Source organism: Pelodiscus sinensis, chromosome 30 (assembly GCF_052426305.1).
Source record: "Pelodiscus sinensis isolate ZL-2025 chromosome 30, ASM5242630v1, whole genome shotgun sequence".
NCBI lineage: Eukaryota > Metazoa > Chordata > Testudines > Trionychidae > Pelodiscus > Pelodiscus sinensis.
Genome location: NC_143081.1, coordinates 10,158,925 through 10,169,421, shown reverse-complemented (window position 1 = coordinate 10,169,421; position 10,497 = coordinate 10,158,925). Strand labels below are relative to the sequence as shown.

Genomic DNA, 10,497 nt, shown 5'->3' with positions numbered 1-10,497 from the left:
CTCTAACGGGTTGGCCACCCCTGCTCTAAGAGGTGTCAGCAGGGCCATATTACGGTCTTCATAGGCCTGAGGCACTCCCCTAGTGGTAGGCCTGTAAGTTAGTTTACATATAAGAGAGAAACATCGCACGGCCTCCCCTCCTAGCCGTGAATTGTATGTTATACCTGGACGCTGTTTGTTGACTACAGATGATAAATTATTACGTTTGATTTAGCAGTTTTCTTTTCTTATTTTCAAGTCAATTATGAATGTTTTTAGGCCCTAAACTTCCTTTGTAGGCCCTAGGCACTGTGCCTATTGTGCCTAGTGGATAATCTGGTTCTGGGAGTTTGTGCCACTACATGGGACAGAGCCGTCCGCCCACCCCCAAGCTGTCAGGGGTCACACTGGGGCTTTGCCTGTGCTGAACAACACCTCTAACAAGGCCCTATGGAGTCTGTTGATGGGGAGGGCTCAAGAGGTATGTCAAAACCCAGCTGGGGCCAACGGTTTCACACTGGTGTCGTTATGCAGACACGAGGGGAGGGCCAGACCCCGGGGCATGGAGAAGAGAACCCAGGGGTGCAAGGTTATAAGAAGCTGACCAGATCCAGCATGTGTCAGAGCTGAAGCACAAATTAAACAGGGGAGAGAAATGAGTCCTAGAAATAGAGAAACGGCTGGCTTGGCTCAGTGCCCTGCCCCTCTAGCTCTCCACAGTGCCTGGCCCCAGCTGCCTCAAAGACACGGGCAGGGACATAGAATGGGGGTGACCCTGGGCTAATCTCCACAAGCCGTCCCATCCGAGGGGGACCAGGCTTTGGACTGGGTGACGGGTGGTCTGGGGGAGATGCAAAGGGATGAAGGGAGATGTCTGGGCTGATGAGAAGGGCTCAGTGCACTAGCCACAGCTGGGCACACGGTCAGGGGCTGCATCCGTCTGTGCCACTTCAGAGACTCACGTTTTCATGTCTGAGGAGACCCTCCGGCTCAGCTAGTCTGATCTCCGGAACAACCCCATGTGTGGAGCCCAGGAGCTCACGCCTTCCTGACGCCTGAGGGATGGGAGGACCTTAAAAGCCAGCAAATCCCTGTCGGTAAGTCCGGTCCAATGGCCAGTCATTCTCATGCATGGACTTTTCTTCTTCATGTCTCTATGGAACTTTGGGGGATGGGCTAGGAGTGGGGTCTAGTGGGCTAGTGTGAGGGAGCTGGGGGCCAGGAAGCCTGGGTTCAAGGCCCCTTCTGGGAGGCAAACGGGGATGGGGGGCTGGAGCCCTACATGTAGGATTATTTCCCTGTGGGGGATGATGAGTGGGGACTATTGGATGAGAGCAGGGCAGGCTGGGAGTCAGAAGGACTGGATTCTCTCCCCAGGTGAGGTGCCCTGCATTGGTACCCAGTCAGCTGCTCATGGGTTTGATTCTGGCTTCTGCAAAGCAGGGAGTTTTAGCCCAAATTCCCCTGCCAAGGTCCCCCATTGTTTCTCCCTTGGCTACCCATTAACACCCTCCATTCACCTGCAGGGACACAGGCCAAGTCGATGGAGTGCGGGAACGGATCCCAGCTGACCCATTTCGTCCTTGTGGGGCTCCCGTACCCCCCTGAGCTGCGGGTGCCCTTGTTCCTCTTCTTCCTCCTCATCTACCTGCTGACACTGGGCGGGAACCTGCTCATCCTGCTGGCGGTGGCCCGGGAGCGCCAGCTGCACAAGCCCATGTACTGGTTCCTCTGCCACTTGTCCTTCCTGGACATGACGGTCTCCACGGTGGTGGTGCCCAAGGTGGTGGCCGGCTTCCTGCCGGGTGGTGGGGCCATCTCCTTCCAGGGCTGTGTCGCTCAGGTCTATTTCTTCCACTTCCTGGGCTGCACCGAGTGCTTCCTCTACACGGTCATGGCCTACGACCGCTTCCTGGCCATCTGCAAGCCGCTGCGCTACGGCGTCCTGATGAGCCGTAGAGCCTGCCTGCTCCTGGCCGCAGGGACCTGGCTAGGGGGCGCCCTGCACTCGCTGCTAGAAACCGCGCTCACCTTCCGGCTGCCCTACGGCCGGGACACCCAGGTAGGCTACATCTTCTGCGACATCCCGGCTGTGCTGAAGCTGGCCTGCGGGGACACGTCACTCAACGAGCTGGTGACATTAGTAGATGTGGGATTCGTGGCCATGACCTGCTTCCTGCTGATCCTGACGTCCTACGTCTACATCGTCTCAGCCATCCTGAGGATCCGCTCCACCGAGGGCAGGCGTCGGGCCTTCTCCACCTGTGCGGCTCACCTCACCGTGGTGGTCACCTACTACGTGCCCCTGGTCTTCATCTACCTGCGGCCGGGTTCTCAGGACCCCGTGGACAGGGTGGTGGCTGTTTTCTACACTACAGTGACCCCGTTCCTCAACCCCCTCATCTACACACTGAGGAACAAGGAGATGAAAGCTGCCCTGATGAGACTGGGGGGCAGGAGACTGCCTGGGTTGGAAGAATGAGTCTCCTGCCTGGGCACAGGACAGGGAGAGAGGGACTTGGAAATGAGCCTCTGGACTCCTGGTTTCTGGCTCTGGCAGGGGAGTGTCTCATGGTAAGGGCAAAGGGGCCTGGGAGTTGGGGAGGGTGGCCTGAGAGTCTCTCTGCCACAGACTCGCTGTGTGACCTTGGGCCAGTCCCTTGGCATCAGTCACCCCATGCATGTCATTTTGCTACTGCACGGCACGCAGGGCTGCGAGGCTAAGATTATCACCACCTGGGAAGACAGGGCCATCCTTTGGGTGTACAGGGCCCCTGGCAGTCCTGCTGAACTGGTGCCCCATGCCCCACTGGCAGAGCAAGGGGGGCAGGGAATGGTGTTTTAGAGCTGTGGTTCTACACTCTTCAGCAACACACAAATGAAACATGTTTCAATCATATTTTAAACCCAGGTCCTGTTGACTAACACTGGGGCTGGCACAAGCCTGTGAAATGGCTTCATGACCACGTGGCTGGCTCTGTCTCAGGGTCAGTGTCTGCTCCTGGCTCTGGCCAGCTTTGTCACTGGTGAGTTAACGAGAGCCTCTCTGGAGGAAACAGAGCCACAGACCAGGGAGAGGGAAAGGCGGGTGTGTGGACACTAAGGGTATGTCTAGACTACATCCCTCTGTAGCCAGAGCCATGTAAATTAGTCATACCGACATAGTCAAGGAAAGAGGGATTTAAATATCCCGTTTCATTAGAATAAAAATGGCTAACACGTTTTGCCAGCTCAGCTGTTTGTCGGCACAAACCGGCAGTCAAGACAGGGATCGGTCAGCAAGGAAAGCCTTTGCCGACCGATCCTGTAAACCTTGTTGCACGAGGCATAAGAGATCAGTCAGCAAAGGCTTTCCTTGCCGACCGATCTCCCTTTTGGCTGACGGTTCATGCCGACAAACAGCTGAGCCAGCACAATGCGGTGGCCATTTTTATTCTAATGAAGCGGGGGATATTTAAATCCCCATTTCATTGATTATGTTGGTATGTCTAATTCACATGCCTCTGGTGACAGAGGCATGTAGTCTAGACATACCTTAAAATCCAGCGGTGCCCCAAACTTTCCAGCACTCTACACTGTGCAGGTGGGTATGGACAGTTCTGTGGGAGGAGGCTGCAGGCAAAGGAGCCAGAGGAAAAGGCGTTCTGGCGGCTGCAAGGGCTCTGACCCCGGCACTGGCGGTGCAGGGCTGGGAGTGGTGTGTTCGATCTGTGTTGGGCCCTGCTCCGTGCCATGGTGCTGATGTACCAAGGCAAGAAGATGGGAAACCACAGAATCTGAAGCTCATCTAAGAAGGGACCTTGGGGCAGGATCCAGGTGTTGGCCACCCGATTGCTGAGTGTTGCTTCGCCCAGCGCACTAGCCCAGCCTTTGGAGCTGTCCAAGCTCTTCACCTGCTCCAATAAAAAGTCTGTCACCACATGGTCATGTTTTTGTAACCCTCCCCCCATATGCCACATGCTCTTGTGTCTTGTCTCGGATTGGAGTGCCCTGCCTTCCAGGCCCTGCGGTCTCCGCATGTCTCTGTATGGCGTGGTACGTGGCATTCAAAGCAGCGTGTGCAGAAGACACAATGCACAGGCAGTGCAAACCCAAGGATGTTGTGTTGATGAGCGTAGTCATCACACCTCAGTTCAGTCTTCTATTCGCATTTTTTCTTCCTTCCGTCATTTGTCTTCTGAGCTCTCAACAGTGGGTGACATTTACAGAACCTCCTTGTTGATTTGGGAGACAAAGTCCCGTTTGCAAAGACCATGCAGGAGCCCAGTTCTCACAGGAGTTCTGTGCAACGGAGGTGCCCAACGGCCTGCTGGTGAAGGGAGCACCACCACCGAACAGGCACAGATGGGCACTAGTGGGATTTCCCAATGGACCTGGGTGTTTAGCCCCAACTTCTTGTCACAGTTCTCAGTGACTGCGTCTATATTTCTCCCTGGTGGTCTACCAGGGGCATGTCCCTTTGCTCCCACCTCCTTAGCTATCATTGCCTTTCTTGGGTGCAGACCATGGCTCTCTCCAGGCCCGGGGAGGGGGGAGGGACAAAGAGAGCAATTGCCCCCTCGCATGGTTGACTAATATGGTGCCACCCAAGTGTTTTCACATAGCGCAGCTGTAGCAGCCTGGCAGTGGCTGTGGGAGCCCCGGAGCTTCCTGCCCCTTGTAAACTCCTGGAGGGGTCAGGGCTAGGCCAAGAGCGGAGGGGAGCAGGCACTGGGATTGGGGGCTCTGAGGCTGAGTAGCAGGCGGCAGCAGGGTCGGCACAGAGGGGAGTGGAGCAGGCTAGGCCGTGGGTGTGTCTGTGGGCTGAGGTGGGCTGCGAGGGGGTACAGACAGGAGGGGAACTAGCCCTGCGGCTGGATCTCTGTGGCTGTGGGTCCGGGGGGAGGGGGTGGATTGAGGCAGGGCAACCCACGCTGTGGGGGTGTTTATGACTGAGAATGGAAACAGTGTGTTTCACAGAGACCTGAGAGAACACTGTCCCCAAGAGCCCTTCCCCAGCTAATCACACCCAGGCCCTGCTGGGCTTGGAGGCCAGGCCCAGGCTGCCTGATGGTGGAGGGCCAAGGAGGCATTTTCCTGGAGCCTGGGTGATTTAAAGGGGCCTGGGACTCCTGCAGCCACTGCCCTGAGGGGTTCTTAGGCACATGCCCACATCCCCCACAGGCCGCAGAGCAGCTCAGCCGGCTGGTGGGGCACCCTGCTGGTGTGTGCCGGGGCAGGCGAGTCAGAACTGCCACAGAGCCAGGGTTAGGGCAAGTGAGTGGAGAGGGGAGAGTCAGGCTGGGAAGGGAAAAGAGCAGAGGGGTGGGGCAGAGATAAGAAGGAGCCGAGGGGAGCACGAGAGTCTAGAACCAGGCATGGGGCTGGGTCTAGAACCAGGCATGGGGCTGTGGGGAGCAATGGGGGAGGAGGAACTGGCCTGTGGGTGGCTGGGAGGTGCCAGGCTGGGAAGGGAAAAGAGCAGAGGGGTGGGGCAGAGATAAGAAGGAGCCGAGGGGAGCACGAGAGTCACAAAACCTTGTAGGGGAGGGGGCAGAGCTGGCTGGGGGTGGCCGGGGGCAGAGGGGAAGGAGCCGAGCTGGATGCAGATGGAGTAGGGGTTAGATCTGGGCCACGAGGAGGCCAAGCTGGGTATAGGACCCCCCAGGGGGTGGAGAGGGAAGGAAGGTGGGAGGAGCTTGTCCGGACAGGTGGGGGTTGGGGCTGTGACCCATCAGAAGGTTCTCTGATTGAGGGGTGGCACTTGGGTTTCTCTGGGTTGGGGGAGGGGATTTGTGGTTCCCTCCGAAGGAGGGACACAGGGTGGCTCATTTATTGTGCTGTCCTGGGGCCCGGAATTCCTGCCGCTGGGCCTGGCTCTCTCCCACCTGATGGAGGCTTTTGTAGGCTGAAGAACTCCCTACCCTGCATTATTTCTTCAACAGCTGGTCTGTCTGTTTCTCCTCCCCCTCAGGGCCCGGCACGGTCTCGCTGCCCCCGTTTGAGCTCACATCATTTCTCCTAAGCAAGCACATTTTATTCTTAGAGTAAAAGCAACACAGAGAGCCCCTATTCCCGTAGTTCTAAAAATCGTAAAAATTAAAAGAAGCGACATGCTGACCCGGCTCTCCCCGGCTCCATGCTCCATGAATTAGCTCTTCAAACCCCTCCATGGGTGCCTTGCATGGTCAGACGCTCATGAGAGCCAAAGTGTCAAGTTACCTCCAGGAACATAGGCTTAGTCCCTCCTTTGAGTGTGTGTGTGGGGGGGGAGGGAGGGGGTTGATCTGGAGTTTGCAGGATCAGTAGCGAATAGGTTTGTCTCCCTGGGACATCACTTGTAGAGGCCTCCCAAGAACCTCCTGGCCCCCGTCTCACACTGCCCCAAACAAGCCTTTGAAGTCGTCCCCCCCCATACCTCAATGTTGCCTTAGTCAGCGACTTAGAAAAGTGACGCCCAGTGCACAAGACCACGGGCACAGGGCCAGATTCTGAAAGGGGCTCTCAGGGGTGCTGCCCCTAAAGCTCTTGGGTGTGGGGGAAGGGAAAGCTCTCTGTGCTTGCCTGCAGGCCAATGGGAGCGATGAGGGGTGATGCAAGTGTGACGTAGTGAGGGTACCTTGCTGGTTGCTAGGCTTGGGCTGTGGGTGGCCCCCACTGGCTGCTGTCTGTACTACGGCCCAGAAGAGTAGCTGATGGGACAGGAAAGTAACCTGTTCTACCAGTTACCTCCTAGGGAGAGGAACAAAGGAAGGTGGAATGCCGCCCCTGGCTGGGGGGCCAGGCTGAAAGGGATGGTTAGTTAGTTTCTGTCTGGGAAGCAGGGGAGAAGGAGCTGGGGAGGAGACTGGGATTGTAGGGCCCAGCCACCCCCCATCTCCAGGCGGGGCACTGAGGCCTCCTAGCCCCAGTTCCTGTAACCAGATGACATCTGTGCTGTGCTGTATCCTGGAGAAGCAATAAACTTCCTCTATTCTACTGGCTCGTGGAGTCTGTTCATGCCACTATGGGGGTGCAGGAGGTGGGGGACCTCGACGCGCCGCCACAGCCAGCAAGAGCTGTTCCCCTCCCAAAGGGGAGCTGAGCCCGGTAAGCACCCTAATCCCCTACCAGCTCTGTCTGCTAAGCCGCTGGAGTGCATCCTTTGTAAGGCTAGGTATCAGTCTTTACAGGATTAGTTGCTTCTGAAGTTATAAGCTGGAATGAAGATGGGAATTAAAACAAAGACTTAGGAACCCTCCGGGGCCCCCTTTGAATCAGGGGCCCCTTTGTATCCCCACCCATGTAGAGGGGATCCCTTTGTTCTCCCTGTGGGAATGTGCCTCTCAAAATGGAGTTAGTCCCAGAAGCAAGTCACCTGTCCATGCACAACTCAGACCTTAGCAACCATGGCTCATATGCTGCTCCAGACAATTACAGCAAAGATCCTCAGATATGGACTGGTACCGCCTGAGGTGCATTGTCAGTCAAGTTCTCCTATTCACTTGACTAGCTGTCCTTTCACACTGGGTTGGCCAAGCCTGTCTCCCAGGAGCAAACATTGGAAACACAATTACAGAGCCAATTCTCATAACTTCTAATACAAAAATGATCCAGGCATATGAACAGTATAAACAGAATCAGCAAATCTTTCTCTTTCCCTACCCCACATGGCCACTTTGTACAAGATTTGGTGCAAACATAGAACATTGGTTGAAACAATGTTTTGCATGGTCACCTCAGAAATTCAATAACTTCACAATGGGGCTTCATCCTGCCAGGAGGGCTCTGGACTCAATGACTTCACAAGGTCCCTTCCCGTCCTAGTACTCTAGGATTCTATGATTTGCAAAAGATGCTGCAAAGAGCTTCTGCAGACCTGTGGAGCAAGGCTGAGATTTCAGTCAGCTACAAGGTTTGGGTCTCCCATTCCTACGGCACAGACTGAGTGTGTCCATCCATTAGGCTGCTTTGCCTCACACCACGTCAGCGAAAGCTGGGGGTCAATTCTATGATTTCTAGATATCTGGCTAGATATTTGGTCCTGCCGTGAGGGCAGGGCCCGGACTCGATGACCTCTCGAGATCCCTTCTCATCCTGGTGTTCTATGATTCTATGATTCTAGACAGGTAGGACAGTCCTGGAATGGGCGGAGAGAGGGTAGTTCACAAAAGCCAACAAGCACCCAAGCAGACAGATTTGTGGGTGTATTTCCTTGTGGACTCCATCAACGTGCAGGCATAAGACCCCCTCTCAGTTTTCTCAGAGCCGCTTTCACCTCCTTGTTGCGCAGGGTGTAGATGACCGGGTTCAGCATGGGCGTTGCCACATAGCCAAAGAGCTGCACGGCCGTCACCATCACAGTGCTCAGCTCGGGCTGGGTGTAGACCAGGGCACAGGGCCCGAAGAAGAGCATCACCACAACCAGATGGGAGGTGCAAGTGGAGGCCGCTTTGCGCCGCCCTTCGGCTGAGTTCATCTTCACAACGGAGTAGACAATGCGGACGTAGGACAATAGGATGAGAAGGAAGCAGGTCGTGGGCACCACCCCAGTGTTGGTGAAGGTCACGGTCTCAATGATGTACGTGTCTGCACAGGCCAGCTTGGCCACAGGGAAGATGTCACAGAAGAAATAGTCCACCACGTTGGACCCACAGTAGGGCAGAGTGAAGGTCAGGCTGGTGAGGATGGTGGCATGGAAGCAGCTGGTGATCCAAGTGCCAGCAGCCAGGAGGGAGCACACCCTGCGGTTCATGATGAGCAGGTAGCGCAGTGGGTGGCAGATGGCCACGTACCGGTCGTAGGCCATAACAGTGCAGAGCAGGCACTCGGTGCTTCCCAGGAAGTGATAGAAGAAGACCTGAGACATGCACCCGCCTACCGAGATGGTTCTGTTCTTGGCCCAGAGGCTGGCCAACAATTTGGGGATGCTGACGGAAGAAAAACCAAGGTCTACGATGGAAAGGTTGCAGAGGAAGAAGTACATGGGGGTGTGCAGGCGGGGGTCGCCAAAGATGGCTGATAGGATGAGCATGTTGCCGAGCAGGGTGCAGAGGTAGAAGGCCAAGAAAGTGAAGAAGAGGATGGTCTGGAGTCCATCGGTGTTGGGGATGCCTAAGAGGATAAAATGAGTCACCATCGTGTGGTTAACCAGCTCCATTTGGGTATCTTTCCTGGGTAGGGGAGAGAAATAAACCAGTGAGTTACGCAAACAAAATTCCCTGCCACCCTGCAGCTGTGATGTCACTCTGCGGGACATTGCTCGCATGCCTCACTTTCATTAGGAGCGGGCACTCCAGTGCCAGTTGGGTGAGGACCTGATTGTGGTGGCTCTGAAGATACGGAGAATATGTCGCCGTTGAGGATCCTGCAGTCACAAACTGACAAAGGGGACCATTCAATTCACTTCACTAGGGCGAGATTAGGGTCCAGAGTGACCTGGACAGATTAGACCAGGGGTTCTCAAACCCTGTGATACTGCGACCTCCCGCTAAGTTGCTCATGACTCCCTGGGGGGTCGAGAGCCACAGTTTGAGAAACACAGGATTAGAGGATTGGACCAAACAAAATCTGATGAGGTTCAACAAGGACAAGTGCAAAGTCCTGCCTTGGGGATGGAAGAATCCCAAGCATTGTTTCAGGCCAGGCACTGACTGGCTAAGCAGGAGTTCTCCAGAAAATGACCTGGGGATTCCAGTGGATGAGAAGCTGGATATGAGTCAACAGGGAGCCCTTGTAGCCAAGAAGGCTGATGGCATATTTGGTTGCATTAGGAGAAGCATTGCCAGCAGATCTAGGGAAGTGATTATTCCCTTTTATTCGACTCTGGTAAAGCCACATTTGGAAAACTGTGCTCAGTTCTGGGCCCCACAACTACAGCAAGGACGTGGACGCATTGGAGAGGGTCCAGCGCAGGGCAACCAAACTGATGAAGACCTACGAGGAAAGACTGAGAGATCTGGTCTTATTTAGTCTTCAGAAAAGAAGAGTGAACATAGGAACATAAGAACGGCCGTACTGGGTCAGACTAAAGGTCCATCTGGCCCAGTATCCTGTCTGCTTACAGTGGCCAATGCCAGGTACCCCAGAGGGGGTGGTCCAAAGACAATGATCAAGCGATTTGTCTCCTGCCATCCTTCCCCAGGCTTTGACAAACAAAGACCAGGGGCACCATTCCTACCCCTGGCTGATAGTGTGAGGGGGGATTTGAGAGCAGCCTTCAACTCCCTGAAGGGGGGTTCCAAAGAGGCTGGAGAGAGGCTGGTCTCAGTGGGGGCAGGTGGCAGAATGAGGAGCAATGGTCTCAAGTTGCAGCGGGGGAGGTCTAGGTTGGATAGTAGGAAAAATGATTTCCCTGGGAGGGTGGGGAAGCCCTGGGATGGATTCCCTAGGGTAGGGGAGGTGAGGCTGCAAGTGGCCCGGGGATCCTCTGCTGGGGTGGGATCTTGGTGTTTCTCCAGGTGTCGGGGGCTTGTGGCCAAGCTGTGACTCCTCTGGCCCTGTTGGGTTGCTTGGGGCTTCTCCGGGCAAGGGGCTTGTGCTCTGGCTGAGGGAGGAGGG

At 55.5% G+C, this 10,497-nt stretch overlaps 2 protein-coding genes across 2 annotated transcripts; one reads left to right on the top strand and one right to left on the bottom strand.

Moving 5' to 3' along the window:
• Positions 1 to 1,519: 1,519 nt before the first annotated feature.
• Positions 1,520 to 2,461, top strand: LOC102446206 (olfactory receptor 10G6-like). Its single transcript, XM_006120167.3, has one exon. The coding sequence runs from the start codon at positions 1,523 to 1,525 to the stop codon at positions 2,459 to 2,461; it is 939 nt and encodes a 312-aa protein (XP_006120229.3). The 5' UTR covers positions 1,520 to 1,522.
• Positions 2,462 to 8,164: 5,703 nt separating this feature from the next.
• LOC102445962 (putative olfactory receptor 10D4) lies at positions 8,165 to 9,097 on the bottom strand. Its single transcript, XM_006120166.3, has one exon. The coding sequence runs from the start codon at positions 9,095 to 9,097 to the stop codon at positions 8,165 to 8,167; it is 933 nt and encodes a 310-aa protein (XP_006120228.3).
• Positions 9,098 to 10,497: the final 1,400 nt, after the last annotated feature.

Bases quoted from the DNA above. Each gene is read 5' to 3' on its own strand.
- LOC102446206 (XM_006120167.3), top strand. From the start codon at position 1,523: ATGGAGTGCGGGAACGGATCCCAGCTGACCCATTTCGTCCTTGTGGGG.
- LOC102445962 (XM_006120166.3), bottom strand. From the start codon at position 9,097: ATGGAGCTGGTTAACCACACGATGGTGACTCATTTTATCCTCTTAGGC.